The sequence below is a fragment of the Notamacropus eugenii genome, chromosome 1, assembly GCF_028372415.1.
Source record: "Notamacropus eugenii isolate mMacEug1 chromosome 1, mMacEug1.pri_v2, whole genome shotgun sequence".
Lineage (NCBI taxonomy): Eukaryota > Metazoa > Chordata > Mammalia > Diprotodontia > Macropodidae > Notamacropus > Notamacropus eugenii.
In genome coordinates, this window is record NC_092872.1 from 377,660,139 (window position 1) to 377,684,802 (window position 24,664).

Sequence of the window (24,664 nt, forward strand, 5' to 3'; positions counted from 1 at the left end):
AAGTGTTAGCTAACTGTTGTGTTTGTGTTCTGGATCTGCCACTAGACAATGTCACAGTGTGACACTGGGCAAATCATATTCCTTCACTGGGCTTCAGTCTCCTGCTATACAAAATGAGCAGATTTGGCTGGATCAGCATTGGGCACTCTTTTTGTGTGTCATGGACCCCTTTGGTATTTCTTCATCCCTGGTGAAACTCCTCAGAATAATATGTTTAAATACATGACAAAATATGGAAGATTCCGAAGGAAACAAATTATAAAAATAGTCATCAAGATATTAAAATAAAACAGTTCTCGGACCCCAGGTTTAAGAACTCCTGTACTAGAAGATCTGTAGATTTTCTTCTAGCTTCAGTATTTGAAATTGTAAAGTTCTCTCTTTATTTATTCTCTCTCAATATTATGTAGCAGAAGGTCCCTTTCAGCTTTGTCATTATTTTTCCCAAGATCTCTTCTGCTTCTGACATTCTATATTCTAAGAGTTTTCCAGCTTATTATCTTTTCTCTAAAGTCCATCATTTTTTTAAAAAAACAAAACATTTCCCTATGGGGCAGTGGAGGGAACACCATCATTCTTCCAGTCATCCAGGTTCAGGACCTTGAAGTTGTCCTCAACTCCTCACTCTCATTCAACCCCCATGTCACCAGACCATGTTGCTTCTACCTCTTGCACTTGTCTCCTTTGTACTCACATGGTTACCACCCTCATTCAGGCTCTCACCTGGATCATTGCAAAGGTCTCCTAATCAGCCTCCATATCTCTAGTTTCTCTGATCTCCAATCCATCCCCCACACAATTGCCAAAGTGATTTCCTAAAGGGCTTGTCTGACTACCGCACTCAAAAATTTCAATAGCTCCCTATTGCTTTTAGAATCACATTTAAACTTCTCTGTTTGTCATTTAACGACCCTTACAACCTAGCCCCAATGTACTTTTCAAGCTTTATTACACATTAGCCCCACCCTGAAACTGTTGTTCAAATGTGTCCAACTCTTTGTGACCCCATTTAGGGTTTTCTTGGCAAAAATACTGGACAGTTCACTATTTCCTTCACTAACTGATGCGGCAGATGAGGAACTGAGGCAAACAGGATTAAGTGGCTTGTCCAGGGTCACATAGCTAGTGTCTAAGGCTGAATCTGAACTCATGAAGATCAGTCTTCCTGACTCTACGTCTAACACTCCATCTACTGTGCCACCTAGCTGCCCTAAAACTCTATGGTTCATCTAAACTGGCCTCCTTCCTCATCCTCACACATGATAGTCCCTCATTTCTGGGCCTTTCACAGACTGTCTCCACCTCTGTCTTCACTTCTGTTTCTTAGAATTTGTGATTTCGTAGAAAACTGGGAAAGAATTTTACAACCAGTGTCTCTGCTAAAGGCCTTATTTCTAAAATATATAGAGAACTGTGTCAAATTTATAAGAATACAAATCATTCCCCAACTGATAAGTGCTTGAAAGATATGAACAGACAGTTTTCAGAGGAAAAAATTAAAGATATCTATAGTCTTATGAAAAAATGCCCTAAATCTCTATTGATTAGAGAAATGCAAATCAAAACAACTCAGGTACCACATCTCACCTGTCGAATTGGCTAACATGACAAAACAGGAAAACTATAAATGCTGGACACTAATGCATTGTTGGTGGAGTTGTAAATTGATTCAACCATTTTGTAGAACAATTTGGAACTATGCCCAAAGGGCTGTAAAAATGTGCATATCCTTTGACCCAGCAGTACCACTTCTAGATCTGTATCCCAAAGATATCAATCAAATGGGAAAAGGATTCACATCTATAAAAATATTTATAGCAGCTCTTTTTGTGATAGCCAAGAATTGGAAGTTGAGAGAATATCCATCAATTGGGAAATGGCTGAACAAGTTGTGGTATGGGAATGTAATGGAATACTGTTGTTCCATGAGAAATGATGAGCAGGCAGACTTCAGAAAAACCTGGAAAGACTTATATGAACTGATGCTAAGTAGGGGGAGCAGAACCAGGAAAACATTGTACACAGTTACAGCCACACTGTGCAATGACATGACAGACTTGGCTCTTCTCAGCAATGCAAGATTCTAAGACATCTCCAAAAGACTCATGATGGAAAATGCTATCCACAACCAGGGAAAGAATTACAAAGTCTGAATGCAGATGCAAGCAGACTATTTGTTTTCTCTCTTTTTTGTTTTCTTTTGTTTTTCTTTCTCATTTCATTCCATTGGTTCTAATTCTTCTTTACAACATGACCAATGTGAAAATGTTAATATGAATGTATGTATAGAGCCTATGTCAGAATGCACACCACTTTGGGGAGGGAGAGGAGAAGCAGCAGGGGGAGAAAATTTAAAACTCAAAAGTTTGTGGAACTGAATGTTGTAAATTAAAAATAAATAAATTTTTAAAAAAAGGAAATAAAAGGATTTGTGTTTTCCTTAAAAACTCTGCTTAAGTGACATCTTTTCCATAAAGCCTTTCCTGATCTATCCTGCCCTACCACCCAACTGTTAGTTGAATTATCTTATGTTTATTTGGTTAAATAAATTGCGTATGTTGCATCCCCCAATGAAACATAATAAACTTGAGGGTAGGGACTGTTTCACATATGTCTTTTGCACTTCCAGCATCTGGCCATTGTTGCTGCATAGTAAGCACTTAATAAAAGCTTGTTGATTGATCTGAGCATGAATCTTCCTTCTATGCCTTAAGGTTTGTTTTTTCTAGCTCTGACATTACATGTTCTGAGGCTGTGGTTTCTGGTTTTTTCAAATAAGAGAACCCCTTACTGATGTCAAAAAATTTCACAGACCCCGACAGAATAATATTTGTGTTATTAGTATCCTTTGAGAAAATATTTGTGTGCCTATTGTGTATCCTTGTAGAAATAACTACATGTGCCCTAGGGGCTCATAGCTCATGGATGGGCCCATTCTAGCTTCAATACTATATGTTCTGGAATTCTGGTAATTGTACATTTTTCTCATCTTTTTCACCTGTGTGAGAATTGTTTTATTTGACTTCAGAGCATCCCTGTGAAGGAGGCAAGTTGGGAACTATTTATTATCTCTATTTGATAAATGAGGAAACCAAGGTCTAGAGGATGGATGGGACCTGCTCAAAGCTGCCTTGCAAGTTAGAAGCAAAACAGGATCTAGAACTCAGTTCTTCAGCCTCCTTGCTCAGTGCTGGTAGATTCCAGAGAGGAGCTGATGACTGATAGTCAGTCAATCAATGGTATTAGTGGGAGGAAAGGAAGGTCCAAGGGGCTCTGATGGAGAAGTAGCAGCTTGGTTTGTCTCCTGGAGGACATAGTGTATACAGTGCCTTGAAGATGGTACTATGCACTCAGTAAGCAAAATTCCTGAAAGCTAGGTGTCTGAATGGATAGAGTGTAGGGCCTAAAGTTAGGAAGACCTGAGTTCAAATCCTACCTCAATATATTTCCTTGCTGCGTGACCCAGGGCAAGTCACAACCTCTGTCTTCCTCAGTTTTCTCAACTATAAAATGGGAATGGTAATAGCACCTACTTTCCAGGGTTGTTGTAAAGATCAAATGAGAAAATATTTATAAAATGCTTAACATAGTGCCTGGAACATAGTAGGCACTTAATACATGCTTCTTGTCTTCTCTATTCTTCCCCTTCTACAAATTCCACAACAACCTTCAGAGCATGGCGCGGCAAGAAACTGCAAAGCTCAGAGGATCCAGAGCACCATGTTTAATATTAAAACTTTTCCCTTTAAAAAAAAGAAACAAAAAACATATAAAGATATGTAAAGTTGAGTGTGTAAAAAATAGTATCTCAGTTGTTTAAATGTGAGTTATTGTGAGTTTTGAGTATACACCTGTAAGCTAGCAGTGATGGTATCTTTGGTACCTTAGAGCCCTCCAATTCCCTTCCCTCCCACCCAGGACTCCTTCTGGGTCTTAAACATAGACTGGCAAGGAGTCAGGCTTCTTTCCAGGGCCTCAGGTATAGAACTGAGAAGCTCAGAGTGGATATGCTCAGGGCTAAGCATCTGGAAGACTGGTCTGGGTGGGGAAAACCTGGAAGGAGGGGGGAGGGGGACTCCTCCGTGCATGTGCCCATGTGCTGGCATACCCCGCCACATGAGCTACCTACATCCTGCTCACCTATCCTGTCCCTGCCCCTACTCCCTGACCACTGTCTAATCCACACCCAAAGGGCAATTATTGTGCCTTACTTGGGCCAGGCCCCTGCTTCTAGTCTACTCAGTGGGGATCCATCTTCTATTAGGGAAACTCTGGCTTTAAAAGTCACCTTGGCCTAGGTTTAGCATGAGCGGAAGCAGGAGCAAGATGGGGCACTGGAGAACTGAGGGAGTAGGAAATAGAGTTCTCTGTGGGTCCAGGCCAGGCAGTGCTGGGCCCAGCTCTGAGTTCAGTGGTCCAGTCTGAGCACTGTGGGTTGTCTTATAATCAAATCCTTCACCATTAGCCATGAGGGCCAGGGAAACCAGAACCCACTTATCCCAGCATTTCCACTATACTATGTATGTACAAGGGGGGGAGGGAATGGGCAAATTGATTCTTGCCTCTGTGCTCATTGATTAAAATCCAAACAATGGACAAAAGTTACCTTTAGGTCCCAAAACACAACCCTCTACTGAGCAGGTTAATGGAGGAGGGGAGGAAAGACCCCAGGACAGTGCACTCAGATGATTTTGAAATACACTTCCTAAAGTAGACATGAACTTTCCATCCCAAGAGAAGCCTTAGCCAGGAGAAGTCAGCAAGCAGGCTATCCCAAGAATGGACTCCAGGAAGCAGGAAAGAAGGTAAAATCATGGGTTCCCCCACCCCTAATTCCTGGTTCATGTTATATCCCCTCCCTCCACATGAGCCTGGATGAAGCTAAACCATCCTGGGCATAGGAGAGAGCCTATCTGTCAAATGCCCTCAAAGGGGTCAGGTGGAGGGGAAGTCCCTTACCTTTTGTTTGCATATGGTGTTGAGGTTTTCCAAGCTCAGGACCCCCAACTGGCCTGAGAGATGAGGAAACCAGAGTTTGCTCTGGATGACTAAAGGAAGACGTAGGATGTTAGGGAAAAGCCACATAGGACATTAGTTCCTACTTTAGCCTCAAATGCAGCCTCTATTCTCTGTAAGCAGATGGAGACAATTGAGGAAGGACATTACCCAGCTACATGGACAGGAGAGCTAGAGGCAGGGGAACAGGGAGCCATCTCACTGGATGGGAGTATATACCTCTGTCCAAGCATATGGGGCAGATGTGTGTAGGGGGATCATCCAGAATCATCTTGTATGAGAGCTGGAACAATCCTCAGAGACCAGCTCTCATTTTACTGTGGAGGAAACTGAGGCAACAGGAAGCTAAATGACTTGCCCAAGGTAAACCAGATAGTAAGCATCAGATCTGGGTGCTGGAATACCTGTTTTGACTGCCCAGTTCTCAAAGTTTTTCTGAGGTCCTAGCTGGGTGGACTTCGCTCTGCTAAGGACCCCTTAGCTCAGTGACCTAGAGAGAATCCTCAAATCTGAGAGCTGATATGGACTTCAGAAATCACCTAGTCCAACCTCTCATCCACTGCAGGGATCCTCTTTACAGCTTTTCTGTTGGAAGGTCTTCTAGTCTATCCCCAACACCTCCAGTGATCATGAGATAAGGACCCCCTGAGGCAGCCTGCTCCATTGTGGAACTGCTCTGAGCATTAAGTTCTTCCTTGGATTGAGCTCAGATCTTCTTTCCTGCAACTTTCACCCACCAGTCCTGCATTGGATCACCACTCCATGGTGATGGTGGAGTGCTGGGATTGGGCAGGGATGGACTAAGGTCACCAGGGGAAACAAGTGAAGCCCCCAAAGTGGGAAGACAGCTCCTCTCTATAGACCCTTAGCCAAATGTCAAAGGAAAAATACAAAGGTAGCGGCCAGTCCAGCTGGCATGGGGGTAGGAGGACTTGAGGGGAGAAGTTAAAGGATGATCATATATTTCTCATGTACCTTTCTTCTCTTCCAGGGAGAAGAGACTTCTGTGGGTGACTACACAACCAAGTCTCTAGGAAAGATGAGGTCCTGGAGATGACCTAATCCTCAGGAGCTGAGCAAGGGAGCACACAAAATGTTCATACCAAGATCCCATGTCCTTTGCCCCTCTCTCTTTCACCAGGGGTCAAAGTCTAGTGGACCTCTTCTCTTCCCTCCCTAACAGTCCTACTTCGGGCAGAGACCTCAGTCACCCAGTGACTGAGGCAAAAGGCACAGTTGTTACAAGCCTGGTCAAGGCATGGTCACCACATGGCTCCACTCCTGGGTAAGTCTGAAAGCCAGTGGCAGGCCTGGTCTGGAGGGATGGGTTCCTCAGCCTGTGGATACCCACACCTTCCTCTACATTCTAAGCATTGAGTAGTGTTCACCAATGCTCCTCCCCTGTTCCCTCAAGAGGATTAAAAAATCCCCTAATTTGCCCAGGAAATCCCTGTCTCCACCAGAGACTGGGGTTGGTTGAAATAGGGAGGGTCAGGGGACCAGGCAGCCACATTCAATGCAAGAGTCTCTGCAAAATGCCCTTTGCCTTAACCTTTTCCCAAGGAAAGACTCTTGGCTGGGAAAGAGCCCAGGGAGCTCCTCATCAAGGCAGATTAGTCCCTGCCACATTTGGACTAGAAGTCTTCTATCCCATAATGAAAAGGGCCAGCCATCACTCCCCTCTTCACTCATGGGGGAGGCCAGCATTCATCTGGGAAGAAGTAGAGAGGAGAGTCCATAGAGCAGAGAAAGGGGTGGGGGTGCCTGCTCTTCTCCTGGGTGAGCCCAGCTACAGGAAGCTATCCTCCACCTCCTGGTGACCCAGGTCGGGCCTGGGCTCTGGTTCTGGTTCCGGCTGTGGCTCTGCTTTTGGCTCTGGCTCCCGTTCTGGCTCCTGTGGCTCAGGTTCCAGTTCCTCCTGCAGCTCCAGTGGGCTATCACAGGAGATGGTTGACGATGTGTTGGCTTCATTCAGGGTAGAGCTAGAAGGAAAGCCAGGCTAGTAAAGGACCATTGGGGAAAAGTATGGTGACTTTGGACTTGCCTTCCCCTGAAATACTCCTGCCTGTCAATATTCTTCCTAAAACATGGTGCTCACATGATACTCCAGATGGGATCCAATAAGAGCAGAGGACTGCAGGAAGGTCATCGCTTTTGCTTGGAACCCTTTGCTTCTCTTCAGACAGGCTAAGATCATATTAGCTCTCTGGAGGTGCTATGTTCCCCTAGATGACTCCTACTGAGCTTGAGATCTCTAGGAAATCCTGGTCCTTTTCATAAGAACCATTATCTAGACAAGGTCTTGTCATTCTAGAGCATAAGAAAGGATCATGTGTGAATAGGCAGACTTCAGAAAAACCTGGAAAGACTTATATGAACTGATGCTGAGTGAAGTGAGCAGAACCAGAACATTATACATAGTAACAGCCACAGTGTGCAGTGACTGACTCTGATAGACTTAGCTCTTCTCATTTACAAGGACCTAAAACAATTCTGAAAGACTCAGGATGGAAAATGCCATTCACGTTCAGAGACAGAACTATGGAGTTTGAAGGCAGATCAAAGCAGACTATTTTCTTTCTTTTTTCTTTTGTCTTTCTTTCTCATGGTTCCTCCCATTCCTTCTAATTCTTCTATATAACATGACTAATGTGAAAATATGTTTAATAGGAATGTATTTGTAGAGCCTATATCATACTGCATGCCATTTTGGGGAGGGGGGAAGGGGGGGGAAAGAGAAAAAATTTAAAACTTATGGAAGTAAATGTTGAAAACCAAAACTAAATTAATTAACTTTTAAAAAAAAGAAAGGATCATATGGTTGGGAGGTGGGCATTGAAAACCAGTCTGATTTGCTGGCTGGTATCTGCTTCTTCCTGGTCCCCACTATCATTTTCTTTGTATCACCTTTCTCTGCCTAGACAGAACTCTAACCATAGGGGAAACTCAGGATGGATACACTACAATGAGGCTAGGACTTCTTTGTGGGAGACAATTGGTTGCTAAGGAATGCTCAGCGTACCTGGCAAGGCTGTGGGAACTCTCCAGTGGGGCCGCATCAGGGCCTTCAGGCTTAGGGTCCGGCAGGGGGATGATGTAATCATTGTCCCCCTCATTCTGCTGCACAGCGGTATAGAGGACGGAGCTCGTGTCGAGGGGACCCCTCGGGCCACCAAATGCAGGGAGCTGGGCTCGGGTCCGTAGAATGGCTGGGTGGTCACTCCTCAGAAATTCTTCATCTACCTGCTGGTACTTCTGCTCCCATGGGGAAAGAGGGGGTAAGGTGAGTGGGATGGCATTGACTGGAGCTCCAACAAACTATCTCTGAGACCATTTCTACCCTCAACATTCCACGTGCTGTGATTCTAATAATTGCATTTCAAATCATCTCTCCTTCTCACCTGTGTCTCACTTTGTTTGATTTCAGGAAGAAGGAAGGAGCAGACCAGAGTCCAGCCATACCCTACCCAGTACTCAATTAGATCAGGGTCTCCAAAATAGTCACAGTTGGGGACATACGACTTACATTCCTGCTTCCACTATGTGGGGCCTCCCTCTCTGTGAAATGAAAGCAAAAGTGGGGGTGGGAGTGGGACGGGAGGAACTTCACTAATCCTTCAGCCTTGTTGGGGAGATTGTCCTGGCCCAGGCTGCCTCCCCACTACTCTGAATACTAGATCTCACACCCATTTTGCCTCCATCTACACAACCATTTAATAAGACACAGGGTAAAAAGTCAGATTCTCTCAACTCTTTTCTAGAGACACAGAATCACAGGATGCCAGGGCCAGAAGGGACCTTTATCTATAACCTCTAGTCTAACTCTTCTTTCACAGAGGAGCAAAGAGAGATCTTGGGAGGGGAAGTGAATCTGTAAATTCTCAAGGATGAACCAGACTTACTGGCAACCACAGGGTATTATGGTGTATTTGGGGGTGCGGAGTGGGGGAAGCTTCTTAGGCAGTGATACAAGTGGGGAGGAATGAACAAGCAAGCTAGGTACAATGAGAGGGTGAGCACAGGTTCCCCAGGAGTCACTCCCAGGCTCCCCAGCCTACAGAGCACAAGGCTGAAGCTACAGTCTGTTTCCTGACTACCTTTCCAGTCTTCTTCCCCTCCCCCACTCTCCTACCCCCACATTATTCTCTTATACTTCTTTTTCCATTCCAACCCAACTGCCCCAAGGTCTTTTTCCATCTCCCCCCAAGCTATCCTTTCTGCCTTGCATATCTTCACTCTCTCCTCAACTTTACTTTTCACAATTCTTGCCTTTATCTCTGCCTGATTAGGCTCTAATAGCCACCTCCCAAAGCCTTCCCAATCCAATAAACATTTATCAAGTGCCTATTATGTGCCATACACTGTGGCCTTCCCAGTTGTTAAAGTTCTTTCTCTTCTCAAATTGCCTTGTGCTTAATTAACTTTAGTTTCATTTCCTACTAAGTTCCTTGAGGGAAGAGATGGTTTTGTTTTTAACCTTTGTATCCTTGATGTCCAGAATATCATCTTGCACACAGATGGTAGTTTAATGAATACTGACCTGAATTGTACAGTAGAGAAGAGGTGATAACATTTTAGTTCAGTTGGGTTTGATGGTCTTAGAGGGACTTTAGGAAAAATAAGTCTGGATCTCCTCCCACCTTTATATATCTTTATATAAAGTTACAAAGCTCAGTTTGAATGTGAGATCACCCTCTTCCAGGCAGCATTTCCTGGTTCCCCTTCTCTATATTCCCATCTCAAGCTGAAAGTGCTCTTTCCCTCTTCTGAAAGAATGAGTGGCAAGGCCATTGGCCATAATTTACCTTCTTGTAGCCCTCCCCCAGGAGGCCCTCCATCAGAATGACCAACTGAGAGAAGGAGGGTCGAATCTCGAATTTCTCCTCCCAACACTTCTGCATGATTTCATAGCTGAGAGAGAAAGAAAGGAGTTGGAGGGAGCTGGAATCCGCATCTCCCCTTGGATCAAAAACTCAGGTTAGAAAGGGATAGAGGCAGGGAGTTGAGGGGCCTGGGTTCCTTAGGTCACACTCACATCTCTTCTGAGGCATGGGTAGGTTTGGCCATGCGGTAGCCACGCTTGATGGCATTGTAGAACTGCTCATTCATGGGTAACTCTGGGTAAGGGGTACCACCTGCCAGGGACAAAAAGAATCACAAAATCATAGATTTCCCATCAGAGCTGGGAAATTCCTGAGAGGTATTCTAGTAGCATAGAACTGAGAGTGATAAAGAACCTTAGTGATTACCTAGAATAACCCCTTTATTTTACAGATGGAAAAACTGAGACCCAAAGAAATGAAGTGATTTGATGAGGGTCACACAGGCAATATAAACTCCAGGACATTTGGAAATTAACAGAATAATAAACTCAGAGTAGGACGGCATCTTGTCCAATCTACAATCCAGTACTGGAATACCTTCTAGAATGCCCAGTCTTTGCCTGAACATTTCCAGTTTGGTATTTAAGGAGATAACCTACTCCATTACTGATCAGTTAGAAAGTTCTCCTTTACTGTGACCTGAAATCACCTCCCTGGGACTTCCTCACACTGGTTCTCATTCTGTCTTCTGGGGGTTACTACCAGTAAATCTAATCTCTTCCACATGACAGCTCTTTAGGTATTAGAAAACCAGTCATGTGACCTCAGAATCTTCTTTTCTTCAGGCTAATGGAGTGGAAGGTACTTTCTTCTCTGGGATAGGTTAGGAGAAATCATGCCTCAAAATTCTGGGTGTCTCTCCCCTAATATCCTGGACAAATGTGTCCCCTTCAGAAAGTGGGGAAGGTTGGAGATATGGAAAGCGAGAATGCACTGGGGAACATGAGATGGGGATGAGGAAGCTCAGGGTAGTCTCCTTCTCTGGAGAAAGGTCAGATACCCCTCCTTTCAGGGAGCACCAAGGCTAGAGTCTAAGGCAGGTCCCTTGTACTTTTGGTAGGGGTATGGCAAAGGAAAAATCACAGGGGACATTCAAGGGAAATGGTGGACAGGCAAATCCCATACCCAGGGTGAAGATCTCCCATAGAAGGATGCCAAAGGACCACACATCACTCAGGGTGGTGTACAGGCTGTTGAAGATGCTTTCCGGAGCCATCCACTTCAGGGGTAGGAAAGTCTAGGAGGCAACAAGGGATTCAGTTAATATGGAAGAGGGCTCTACCTACCCCACAAGTCTGTATTCTACCCAAAGAAGTCAGAGAGACACTGATTTCATGGAGATCCTTCTTCATCTTCATTCAAGGTAAGGACAGCTCCTTACCCTCTAAGCTGGCAGCCTGGAGAAAAGGTGCCAAACATTTTCAGACAGAATAATCATAGTTCATAAAATCATGCACCCAGAATGGACTCTCAGAAGTCATCTAGTTCAATATCCTCATTTTGCAAATGAAGAAACTGAGGTTAGTAGAGGTAGACTGAGTCATTCTAGGTCACACGAGTGACACTGGTGGCAGAGTGGCATTCCAGCTTAGGTCTTCTGACTCCAAATCCACAACTCTTCCCATTGTACCATACTGCCTCCAACCCATGTGGAAAGTGACAGCTACCATTCATGAACATCTTAGGAATGAAGACATCACTCAAGGCTGGACAACTCCAACCCTGAAGTCTCAGCTAATTCAGGGATTAAAGTGCCTCTGCTAGACTGAGGACCTACCTTGAGTTTGAAGTCAACACAGAATCAGTGCCTGGAAGTTACTGTTCTTCTCTGACCCTTTTCCAGGCTATTAGGCAAATGACTAGATACTATCCTAGCAAATTCTTTTCCGAGGTTTCTAAAATATGGAGAGAACTCCTTCCTTGGTAGAAGCCCTTTCCTAATTTACAGGCTTAAAATTTCTTATCCTTCTCTTGGGACAGGTCATGGGACCCAGAATACCATTCCACGAAGGGGTGCCTGTCAGGGAGTGCCAGACTGCCCTCATGTTTTGCATACGTCCTGCATATGTACATGCTGGTTCTCTTGATAGACTAGAAGCTCCGAGATCAGAGACTATATCTTTTTTGCTTTTGTATCCCCAGAACCTAGCACAGTGCCTGACGTATAGCACTTCATTAATGCTTGTTGATTGCATTTCCAGTACTGACCTCCCAAGTGAGCTCTCCTTGAGACTATAGATGCCCAACCCATCCTGTACCCCAACTTGAGTCTTGGGATAGCCCAAGGAAATCATTCACTGCTCTTATGCTCATAGGGGTATCCCTCACAGGATAAAGAGAGCTATTTTCAGGCCACATCCTACCTTCCACCTTCTTGTGGAGATGGCTCCATGGGGAGAAAAGTTAAGGGGTAATGGGTCTGATGTCAGGGATACACATCTATTTCACAAAGATTTGATCATGATGCGAGGGGTCCAAGCTTGACCTCTACTGTCACTGCAATCATGCAGTTGACTAGGAGTCAGGGAGATGAGTTCAAATCCTGTTTCAGGTACTTACTAACTATGTGACCCTGAGCACAGGCTTACCTTTGTGTGTGTATAACCTCTCTCAGCCTCAGTTTCCTAATCTATAAAATGAGACTAATAACAGCACCTACCTTCAGGTTTGTTGTAAATAGCAAATAAAATTATATATATACACATATATGTGCATATATATGTACATGTATATATACATATGTGTGCATCTATGTATATACATGTGTGTACATATATGTATGTATATGTATGCATACATGCATATATATAGTAATTTGCAAACTTTAAAGCACCGTAAAGTGGTATCATTATTCTCACGGTTGTGGTGGTGGTGATTATCATTATCAAACTCATCTCCCTCCATCCACCCACGAGGTTTCCCTAAAACTAAGCTCCAGAAACCCAGATCCCCTTAAGCAACTCAGTGTTGAAATTAACCTTGCCTGGAGGCTTGAGAAGGGCTGAGGTTTCATTTCCCGTTGGGAGAGAATGGTAAACCCCATCCTGAAGACTGATGGGAAAAGCCCCAGGCTAGACAGCTGGGGCTTGTGGTTCAAGATGTGGCAGTGGTCAGGGACTGAGTTGGGGCAAGTTCCTGCCCTAGTCTTGCTCTCTGAGGGACCCCCAGAGAGGAAATCTGCTTTAGAACAGAGAAAGCCATGTATATAGGCTTGTTAATGACAAATTTATGGCATGAATGGGGGCTACTGAAGGGTCATGTTTAACTAAATCAAATATCTTTGTGGACTGCCTCCATGCCACCTGGCACAGGGCAGTGGGCTGACACAGATCTGTATGCCTATTTGTGAGGAATACAGTTGATTGGAGAAAATTGTGTAGGCCTGTTACCGTATAGGAGGAACTCTGCATTATCTAAGTGTTTTGTGGTGGATGGAGCGGAGAGGGTAACTCCCTGGTGGTGGTGAAGGGAGTGGGGAGCAGAGGGTGTACAGCTGTGACCCATTTGAACCTAGGGCAGAAGTGGAGCTTTTGCAAAGGTTAAAAACAAATTGTGCTCTCCCCTCTTCCTTCACTCTCAAAAAACTAGCAAAATAGCATGAAGCATGTTCTCAAATACTGTCAGTGAGATGGCTATATGGGTGGAGTGGTAGGGCTTGGGCCTAGAGAAGAACTCCTCTAGTTTGCTAGAGGAGGAAGGAAATTCATCACCATCTAGTTGGTCATCTCATCCTTTCCTGTTTTAATTATTGTTACTTGTTTAGAAAGTGCTGAAAGATAACAAGTGCCATCAGAGCCCTCTAAACTTTTCTGCCCTCTTACAAAGGCCTGATCACCTCACCTTAGTTAGGCTCTCAGAAGGACCCAGAAAAGATATCAGGTTGAAATTGAAAAGGAACAGAGTTTGGGTTTGATTGGGTGATGATTGGGAGGGGATAAAGCAGGTCTTTTAATCTCCATTTCTTTCTTTCTATATTCTTCCTTCCTTCCTTTCTCTTTTTTTCTTTCTTTCTTTCTTTCTTTCTTTCTTTCTTTCTTTCTTTCTTTCTTTCTTTCTTTCTTTCTTTCTTTCTTTCTTTCTTTCTTTTTTTCTTCCTTCCTTCCTTCCTTCCTTCCTTCCTTCCTTCCTTCCTTCCTTCCTTCCTTCCTTCCTTCCTTCTTTCCTTCCTTCCTTTCTTCTTAACAACTCCTCTGCATGCTCCTGACACTATGAGGAAGCAAACCAGGTCTTTTATTGGAGACTTCACGGCAGCAGCCACTGAATGGGACCAGAACAAGACTGGAAATAGATGGAAAGTGATCAAAAGGTTTAGAGTTGCAACTGGCCTTAGTAAATAACTAGTTCCTCATTTGACAGAGGATTAAACTGAGGCCCAGAAAGGGGAAATGAATTACTCAAAGTTCTTTAAGTACCATCATAGGATCATAGAACCAAATCAGGGGTTCTTAAGCTATAATTTTTCTTAAAAAAATGTTGATGACTCGATTTCAATATAATTGATCATCTTCTGTATTTCATTTTATATATTTAAAAATATTTTTTTTCTGAGAAGGGCTCCATAGGCTTTACTGGAATGTGAACAGATGCAGGACACAAGAGAAGATCAAGAGCTCTTGCTCAAGCAAGGACCATCTAGTCCTACATCTTTCATTTTATAGATGAGAAAACTGGAGCCCAGGAGAAAGGGGAGGTTAAGTAACTTGCCCAGGGTCACACAGGGACTGGGCCAGTGCTGTTTTTCACTCTGTTGCCCAGAAACTTGGTCTGACTTCCATGGACAGGATAAGGGTATTTTAGGATAAGATCTTCATGTTCTGTAGCTCATCAGTTCTGAATTTTGCGAATTTCTGGATTTTCCCTTCTTTTTTCTTAGTGCTGTTGGAAACTCCACCCTCTGCTTCTGATGACTCAGGAAAGAGGCCAGAAATGGAGTAGTAACAGCTGCAGAGAGATGTAGAAGGGGGTGCCTCATGCCTAACTGCTTAGGCAGGCAAGCCTCTCAGTAAGAAAGTCAGGAAATAAATGGGAGAAAACTTAAAGGCAGGCTGAATTGGTGCTTAGCTACAAGAATGCCTATCCCTTTCCTGCCTGGGATTCAAATTCATTAGCAGGCATTGATGGGGACTTCATATATCTTATATCACTTGAAATCCGCTTCCCTGGGAAGGAGGCAAGGCAGGTATTACCTTAACTTATTAACATCATTAATTTCAGCCAATATGAACTGAAGAGATTCCTCTACCTGGGGGGCAGAGGGTAGGGGCATAGATTTCACAGTATATTCACAAATTAAATCTGTACCATTTGGGAACCATCTTTGCTGTCACTCCCTCCTCATGAAGAGAAATCTGGAGAACACACGAAATAATGCCCTGACTAGCAGAATGAAGGGAGCCCAGACAAATGGTCATGTATCTGAAAGTCTCCATTACTGCAGGGGAAGGAGACTGACCAGACACACTGGCTACCATCCTCATCTCTCTCCCAGCCCCACCTCCTCAACTTTATTCACTGCCCCTGGGACACTGGGCTCACATAGGTGAGTTTTCACTTATCTTATATGGAACCAGGGCTCCACTTTGTGTGCTGACCATTTCCAAACTATGCCATGGATGTGTACCCCCCCTCCCTTTCCATCTCCCTTTGACCTGCTGTCTCCTTCCCTTAGAATGTAAGGTCCTTGAGGGCAAAGATTGTCTTGTGAGTTTGTCTTTGTATCACCAGCACTCAGTACAGGGCTTAGGACATAGTACATGTTTAATAAATGTTTATTACATGCTCTCTCTCTCTCTCCTTCTCTCTCTCTTTCCTTCTCTCTGTCTCTCCCTTCTTTTTCTCTTTTCTCTCTTCTCCCTCCTTCTCACTGTCTGAGACTGTCTCTCTCTATTTCTGTCTTTCTCTGTCTCTCTATCTGTCTCTATCTGTCTTTTTCTCCTGAAGCCCTCTGGGAGAAGAGTGGGGAAGCTACTCACACTGCCCTTGGAGATGTAGTTGGAGTCACGCATGATGTCCCGGGCCAAGCCAAAGTCACAGATCTTGACAAGTTTGCCCTCACAGATAAGCACATTCCTGGCCGCCAGGTCTCTATGGACACACTGTCATAGAAAGGAGTCAGGTTGAAGCCAGACTTAAGAACTAGGCAATAGCACAGGAGGGTAAGCTGGGGCCCTGTTGGTCAATTCGTCAACAAGCATTTAATAAGCCTATTCTTTGTATCAGATATGATGCGAAGCACTAGGAATACAAAGAAAGTCAAAATATAGTTCCTGCCCTCCAGGAGCTTATATTCTAATAGTCTTCTGAGCCAGGTGAGGTGAGAGTGGAAGGGACAAGGGGGATTCTGGTCTTTAGACACGTTTGAAATGGTTAAAGTGATTTCCTCCTACAGACTGGCTCAGGGGTAGGAGCTTCCAGGGTACAGGAACTTGTAGGGAATGATGTCACCCATACTCTATTACTACTAGGCCAAGTTGTTTCCTCTTTCTGGCCCTTAGTTTCCTCATCTGTAAAATGACTTAATAATCTCTAATGTCTTCCAGCTGCAAATTCTATGGTCTGAAGTAGAAACTCCTCTTCTGACATTTAGAACTGAAAAGGACTTTGGAAATTGATGTAGCCCTGTGCTGCCCTCTCCCCCCCATTTGAGATGAAGAAACTATGACCCTCACAATAACCCTGGATGGTAAGATCTATAGGGGAGAAGGGTTTCCCAAGGTTACTGGGGTAGTAATAAGGAAAAGTAGGATTTGAACCCAGCTCGCCTGACTTCATATTCATTGCTATTATGTCCACTGCACCACAGTTCCATCTTTCTAGCATAGCCAATATTTAGTCCCTCCTTCAACCTTCTTTCCCCTTCCTCCCAGCATCCAAACCAGCATGATGTCATTACCATTCCCAGCAGGACACTTATCTTCATGTGGTTCCCTTCTTCTAGAATGCCGTTCCACCCCATTTCTGTCTAGCCCACCCAGGCTTCTGCTCAGGAAAGACTGCCCTAACTGAGATAGAGTGAGGTGAAGACAGACAAGAGTTTTTCTCAGGATCAGGAGGCCTGAGTTTCAGTAGTGGATTGGACTCTTATTATCTGTATGATGTTGGGCAAGAACTTAAGCTTTTTTAAAAATTTTATTTATTTATTTTTAGTTCTCAACATTCACTTCCACAAGATCCTGCATTCCAAATTTTCTCCCCATCTCTCCCCTCCTCCCACCCCAAGATATCATGGCTTCTGATTACTCCTTCCCCCAAAATGTCCTCCCTTCTGTCATACCCCTCCCTTGTCTTATTCCTTTCTCCTCTATTTTCTTGTAGGGCAAGAGAGATAAGAACTTAATCTTTGTGAGTATCAGTTTCCTCATTTGTAAAATGGGAATAACCATTTATAAGTGCTACCTTATTCACTCTGTATATATGTGTGCATGCATGCATGCATGCATGCATGTGTGTGTGTGTGTGTGTGTGTGTGTGTGAGAGAGAGAGAGAGAGAGAGAGAGAGAGAGAGAGAGAGAGAGAGAGAGAGAGAATAGCTTTGGATTACTCCAGCCCACACCAATTTCTCCTTTCTCTAAAATCCTATAGCACTTTTAATCTGTATTTATATAGTTACGAAGAAAAGAAGGAAGGAAGGAAAGAGGGAAGGTGGAAAGGAAGGAAGGAAAAAAGGAAGAAAGGAAACCATTTTTTTAAACACCTACCTGCTATATGTCAGGCACTGTGCTAAATGCTTTACAAATATCATCTCATTTGATCCTCATAACAGCCCTGGGAGGTAGGTGCAATTATTATTCCCATTTTTCAGTAGAGGAAACTGAGGCAGTCAGAGGTTAAATGACTTGCCCAGAATGAAACAGTTAATAAGAGTCTTTGAGGCAGGATTTGAACTCAGGTCTTCCTGAGTCCAGGTCCAGTGCTCTGTCCACTTAACTGGCATTTAATTATATTACGTTGCTAGCTTTGTGTTTCTAGCTAAAAGTTTCACGTGTTTAGATCTTCTTTCCCCACCTACATCATAAGATGCTTCAGAGTAATGATTACGTGTTTTATATCTCTTTTACCCAGTGTTTATAATGGATGCCTGAGCACACAGTAGGTGCTTAATTTCTAATAGCTGATTGACTGATTGATTGGTGGACATCCTTTGGGACATCTCTCAAGGCAGGGGCAGAAGGGCCATAATTCCTCCCCCACACCCACATCCACACTCTAGCAAACTGTAAGCTATGGGATCATAGGAGCTAGAGCTGAAAGGAGCCTCAGGAAGCATCTATTTTAACTCCCTCACTTGGGAGAGGAAGGAATGGAGACTGAGAGAGGTTCAAGGTCACACAGGTAAGAAATGTCAAAGAAAGGATTTGAATCCAAATCTTTCCACTATGGAGAAAGTCCTCTTTTCTCTACTCTAATCTTCTCTCCATGGGTTACTTGTTAAATGACCAAGTACTCTCTGGGCAGCACCATGAAACAACTGTACACCAATAATATATACTATTTTATAATAATGTAACTAATAACTTGGAATTCTAGGACCAGAAAGGCTTCCTGCTCACATGCTGGAGACATATTTTCATTGGTTTTTTATCCTGAGTTGAGAGAATGTAAGCTGATTGAGGGCAGGAACAGGTTTTTTTTCTTTGTAAACCCAGAGCCCCATGCAGTGTCTGGCATGTAATTGACACTTGAGAAATACTTGTTGATTAATTGATTGATAGAGCACATAAAACGTGTTCTCTGTTTTAAAGCTCCACGTAAATATCAGCTATCAGGATTTCTTTCCCAGCCCCACCCCACAATACATACATTCTTGGAAGCCAGGAACTCCATGCCGTTGGCCACCTGGTAACTGAAGCCCACAAGGTCCATGTAGCTGAGGATAGGGGACTCGTTGATCAGGGTTGTCCTGTAGGATCTCTCAGGAACTGGAGGGTAAAGGAAGTGAGAGGGATGTATAATATGTACAATGGTTTTCATTACAAATCTATTCAACTCTCTTCTAACATTTGGATTGTATGCAACTGACTTCATCTCCCCCTAGCGTCTCTCCAAGGGAAAGACAAAGAATCCTGCATCTAGTAGGGACCATGAAGGGATAGATAATCCATTTCCCTGACTTAGGACAAGACTACATTTCAGCTCCCTGGGCCATTAGAATTGACCTTTCAAAAGTCTTAAAAAAAAGATTCTGCCTTCTCTTTTGGCACCCATCCTAGAATCCAACTACCTGAAATGTCAGGAAGTTTATACTGATGACTATGCTAAATGTTGCTTCAGCCTGAGTTTATTCTGTTTCCCAGGAACCCCAGTGCCATCCTCACCTCATCTTTTAGTTTCTCTTTGCTTTCACCCCAGTTCCCTCCCCAGCCCCACTTCTCCTGTCCCCCATATAGACTTTAGGTTTCTCCCATTTTACCTACCAGAGGGTGCGTAGCTATCATAGGGTGAACTGTAGTTGGAGGATTCAATATCCACATACATGATCTCTCCCTTCATGCCCAGCATTGGTACATAGTCCACACAGTCATCCTTCCTCATGTCCATGTAGCCTCCATCACTCTCCCCTGACAGTGATGTTTGTCTGGGGGCCAGCAGACACATAGACAGGCCAATGATTGCAAAGCATTGAAATTAGAATTGGGCCATTTGATCGTTGAGGGTCTGTCTAGCTCTCAAATTCTACATTCTATCGCTTAAAGCTCCCCCCAGCCCTGGAATTTTATGTTCTAAGCTCATTTTCAATTTCAGCATTTTTTTTGTTCTAAGATCTTTTCCAGCTCTGGTGTTCTATGTTCAGATATTCTGGCATTCTATGTTCTGTGTTCTAAGGTCTCTTCTAGCTCCAGCATTTCATGTTCTATATTCTAAGCAACCTCCCAGCTCTCATATTCTGCCTTCTATGACCTTATCCACATAATAGTTTATTTTGTCCAGAGCAGAGCACTGTGGTGCCCATCCCATGATGGTTTATAGGGAGGGGATTGAGGCATACTAGAATTGGAAATGCTTGGCAAAAGAAGAGAATCCCAGGATCAGTGCTATTACAGGCCAAATGACCCTGCCCTGGAGTTCAAAGTTCAGGACTTAGGGTTAGGTGGAAAAGAAGTCTATCAAGAGAAGAGGATAGTGCACTTTCTAATGGATGGGTTCTCACTGTATTTCCTTTGACCAAAAGTACTGAAAGTGACTTCGTACTCTGGAAACAGGATATTGGGTGTGTGTATATATAAAAATAGGGATAGCATTCCCTAACAAAGTCACAGCATCTTAGAACTTTAGGGTTTAGAGAGATATTAAAGAGTACTTAGTCCAATTCACTTTACGGAACAAAAATCACTAGCATTTCCAACAAGAGTTAACCAGCCCTTGCTTGTATATCTCCAGTGATGAAGAACTCACTACCATCCAAAACAACTCTTTTATATTTTGGAAATCTCTAGTCATCATAGAATCTTGGAGCTGGATGGAATCTTAGGAATCACCTGATCTGATTCCTCATTCTAGACAAAATTCCTAACTATTAGGAAATTTGAACTTCTATTGAACTGAAATCCACCTCCCTATAATTTTCATTCACTGGCTCTACGTCTAGTCATTGGCACCAAATAGAATAAGCCAAGTCCCTCTTTCACAAGAGAGCAGGTCACACATCTGAAGGCAGTTACTAGGCTTCCTCTTGAAGATAAACATTCCAGTTCCCTTAACCATAACTCATGGACTTCAGACCTTTCACAATCCTGGTCTCCTCCTTCCTCTTATTATCACAATGTTCCAGGAAAGGTCTGATAAGGATGAGGATGGGAGAGAAGGAACTATAGTGGTTTCTATGTTCCACACTCATTGAATTTAGACCAGACCCCTCCACCACCATCTCTGACCACACCCACGCTGACCATAAATAATTCAGCCTTTCTCAACCTCAACCATATCCCACCCTGACCACCATGGACAACAATCTGACTAAAATTCTGGTCCCACCATACCCTGATCCCACCCTGGGCCCTGGGAGGGAGGTGCCAATGAGGGGGCAGATTAGGGGCAGAAGAGGAGAGGAAGATTAAAAGGAAGGGGGGAAATTTGGAAGAGGGGAGAGTAGAAGTCCATCTTTCATACACAGAGCAAGGGCAACAAAATATGTACTGAGAGAATGGGAGTGGTGGATAGAATAGGAAGAAAGCCAAACTCCCTTGAGAGTAGGTATATGAGTCACCTGTGCAACTGATGGTCAGGATGGTCCAGCACCTCTGAGGAGTGGTAAGGCCCTCCTTTCTCAGGGCTATGCTGCAGGAATGTGTGCTTGGTTCGATGGAGGTAGTCCACAAGGTCTCCATAACGACAGTACTCTGTGATGATGTAGATGGGGCCTGGGGGAGATAGGAGTTTGTGTGTTTGTGTTCATGAGTGTGTGTATGTGGGAGTATGTGTTCATGGATATACATATATTTGCACAAATGTATGTACATATCTGTGTATATCTGAGTGTATTCATAAGTGTATATGTGTTTGTGAGTGTGTGTATGTGTATGAGAGTGTTCATGAGTATTTCTGTGTTCATGTGAATATATGTGTATGAGTGTATGTGTATGTGAGAGTATGTTTGTGTATGTGTGGATGAAGGGTTGAAAAAGGGTTTGGGGCCACTCTACCATAGGTCTCCCCTCCCTTAGGTAAAAATTTAGGATTTCTTCCACCAAAAAGTTATTCTCAATTATTTTACCCTTTCTCTAACCCACCAACAGAAGACTCAGTCTGTTTCTCCTCCCCATTGGGTCTGTCCCTAGGAGTCTGAGCCACTACTGTCCTTTCTTGCTTTCCACTCCAGGTAACATCTCTGAGCAAGCATTCCAAAGTTCCTACAACTGGCCCTGCTTCTGAAGACACAATTGCATAAGATGTGTGTATGTGTGTCTGTGTGTATGTGTTTGTATGTATGTGTTATGTGTAGAAGGGGAACTCGGGTAGATGGATCGGTCTTAAAATGTGTGGGAAGGAGAGAGGAAACTAAGAAGCAAGATGGTACATTAGATTGTCACTGTACTTGGAATTAAAAGAGCCTGGGTGGAAATCCTATCTGCTTATTAGCTATGTGTCCTTAGGCAAATCAGTTAACCTCCCTGTGCCTCAGTTTCCTCATCTATAAAATACGGAAGTTGGACCCAACAACCTCTAAAGTTGTACCTAGCTCCAATCTATGAGCCTCTTTTACTGACATAACTCAAGGGAGGAATTCTGGTTATGGGACAGGCAAAGACCAGATGGGCTGGGGAAATCCTTACAAGGGCAGGCTAAGGATAGGTTCTAGAGCAGATGACTGTTGGTATTGATGATTCCTTGAATGATGTTCCTTACAGGCACATTCCAAACTCTAGTAGGAGCTTAATGTGATCCTCTGAATTTGATTCTCTTGATCTGCCAGGGAATGCTCCAAGGCCTTCTGGGCTGTGTGGCCTCAGGTAGGGGGTAAGGTTCATTACCTCCTTTAGTGCATGCCCCCAGCAGGTTGACAATGTTCAGGTGGGGCCCGAGATGACTCATGATCTTCAGTTCAGACATAAGGGCCTGCTTCTCACTGCTCCGGGCAGTGGCTGAGACAAAAGGTTTGGGGGGAAGGAGAAGAACCAAACAGCTAAGATCCAGGCATTAGGGTCCTTTCAGAGAAAGTCACCCCAATCCAAGGCTCTGTTGATAAAACAACCAGCTCTCCAGAAAAAAAAATTTGAACCCACAACATATAATTCATTATTTACATCTTCTCCACTTTCTTCAGGCTAGACAATCAACAAAACAAGAAATCATTAAATGATTTGTAGATTTCCAAGGTGTAAATGCTCACACTAAAAATTTAACAATCAGCTCCTATGAGTGGGCTTGAACTACCATACCCCAGTCTCCCCATTCCCAGAGAAAGCTTCTTCCTGACCCCATGCTTAGCATGACTGGTAACAATGGTCCCCAGAAAAGTCTTAGTACATCAGATCGCCTGCTTCTCCCAGAGTCATGGTGGATGGGGGGTGGAGTGCTTCCCTAAATCTGCTCTTCCCAGGCCATAAGCAAGAAAGGGGGAATAGGAGAAGTGGGTCTAGAATGGAAAGGGGTTCCTATGAGAAAGTAAGGAAGAACAGGGCCAGTAGGTGAGAGGAATAGGGTGGGGAAGTGGTTGGTTGAAAAGAGAAAGTCAGTAAAATGGAAAGGGGGAGGGGAAAGATTGAGGAGGCTAAGGGAAAAGGGAGAGGAAGAAACTCACATTTCAGCATCTTGACAGCCACCTTCATTGTGGCCTGGGAGTGGCTCAGTCCATGGGCTGTGGCCTCCACTACTTGCCCAAAGGCCCCAGAACCAAGGGTGCGGCCTGTAAGGGAAACAAGAGGATGTTATCTCAATTCCATCCCAAGAATGGTGGATTGTGCAGAGATTATCCACACTTCTCCTTTACACCCCAATCATTGAAGCCCATGGCCCCTCCACAAAATCCCTTGTCTCCATCCCAACTCCGATCCTAGAAAAGGTAAAATGCAATCTTAAAACTTACTGGAAAAGCCTGCCTTAGGATCAAAAATTTAAGGCTGGTTTAGCGTTTTCTAGTCCAATCTTTCATCATTTTACAGATAAAGGAGCTAAGACCCAGAGAGGTTAAGTGAATAGCCTAGGGTCACATAGCTAGGTGAGTTGGACTCCAGATCCAACGCTTTCCCCATTTTGTCGTGCTGCTACACATTCACAGATCTCCTTGGCTCAGAAACAATTCTGGAGGTCATCTCCAAGAAAGTCATCAATCAGTGAATGTATACGAGTTGGGATTTATAGCTCACAGTAACCCAGATGAAGATCCCAGGGTCACAACAGACCCTAGAGAGGGTCACCTCTATCTCTCTCCTTAACTGGAGAGAACTCACCCAAGCTTAGTTTAAAACTTTCTGTAGGAAAAGAATCCACCAACTTCTCAAGCACTGATTCCAGAGGTAGCCTGGTGGAAGGGATAGAGTGCTGGACTTAGGGTCAGGAAGACCTAGATTTGAATCCCAGCTCAGACTCTTAAGAGCTGTTTGATAGAATCAAGTGCATTTAGGGCAAGTCAAGCTTTGGAGGTATTTCCATCTAGAAGGCATTAATCCATTTTAGTTGAAAGAGGGTTTTGTTGGTGAGGAGAAATGTCCGATGTTGAACTGGACTCCATCATTATGTTAACATGTAACTTAATAAACAAATGATATGTCCATCAGTACCAGTGACTTTTTGGGATAAATAATTTGGCCTTCACTTCCACAGCTGAGGATTCTTAAGTCCCCAACCATCCATTTTGCCTGAGGCCCCACTTGCTAGGAAGCCTGAGGCCATAGGTTCAGCCCATTTCATTCAAAGCCAGCAGAGGGCATCCCAACACAATGTGGCAGACATGGGTTCACCCCAGTCACCTAATCCTGGCTCATTCCTTAGGGTGGGGACCATGGAGGGAAAAAAAGGAAGGGGAATAAGCCAACGTGTGGATGGCAGAATTGGGCTGGGTTAGTTTGGAAGGCTGTCCCTACACATCTGTTGACACACCCTACCTCAAACCCAGTTTCTAGCCAAACACTGCAAGGGCTTTAGGGAAATTCATAGGATTTTGAGTTGGAAAGATCCTTAGAGATCATTTGACCCCAAACTATTTTTTATAAATGAGAAAACAGGATCAGAGTCATTTAATCAGTTGCTTCATATCATACTGATCATATAAGTACAAAGCCCAGTTTAGAACTTGGGCCTTCTGATTCCAAATTCATTACTTACTTGGT

The 24,664-nt window shown here is 43.9% G+C and overlaps 1 protein-coding gene across 4 annotated transcripts in view; it reads right to left on the reverse strand.

Moving 5' to 3' along the window:
* Window positions 1-3,709: 3,709 nt before the first annotated feature.
* The window catches only part of PDGFRB (platelet derived growth factor receptor beta), a 67,218-nt gene continuing 46,263 nt past the window's right edge, over window positions 3,710-24,664 (reverse strand). For all 4 annotated transcript variants that reach the window (XM_072630701.1, XM_072630700.1, XM_072630702.1 and 1 more), the window contains 11 exons: window positions 23,137-23,241; window positions 22,367-22,477; window positions 21,103-21,256; window positions 19,313-19,473; window positions 18,699-18,817; window positions 15,872-15,994; window positions 11,025-11,136; window positions 10,052-10,151; window positions 9,822-9,927; window positions 8,039-8,271; window positions 3,710-6,998 (listed from right to left, as the gene is read on the reverse strand). In XM_072630701.1, coding sequence (XP_072486802.1) covers window positions 6,806-6,998; window positions 8,039-8,271; window positions 9,822-9,927; window positions 10,052-10,151; window positions 11,025-11,136; window positions 15,872-15,994; window positions 18,699-18,817; window positions 19,313-19,473; window positions 21,103-21,256; window positions 22,367-22,477; window positions 23,137-23,241 — 1,517 coding nt within the window. In that variant the 3' untranslated portion in view covers window positions 3,710-6,805. The remainder of the gene's footprint in view (window positions 6,999-8,038; window positions 8,272-9,821; window positions 9,928-10,051; window positions 10,152-11,024; window positions 11,137-15,871; window positions 15,995-18,698; window positions 18,818-19,312; window positions 19,474-21,102; window positions 21,257-22,366; window positions 22,478-23,136; window positions 23,242-24,664) is intronic.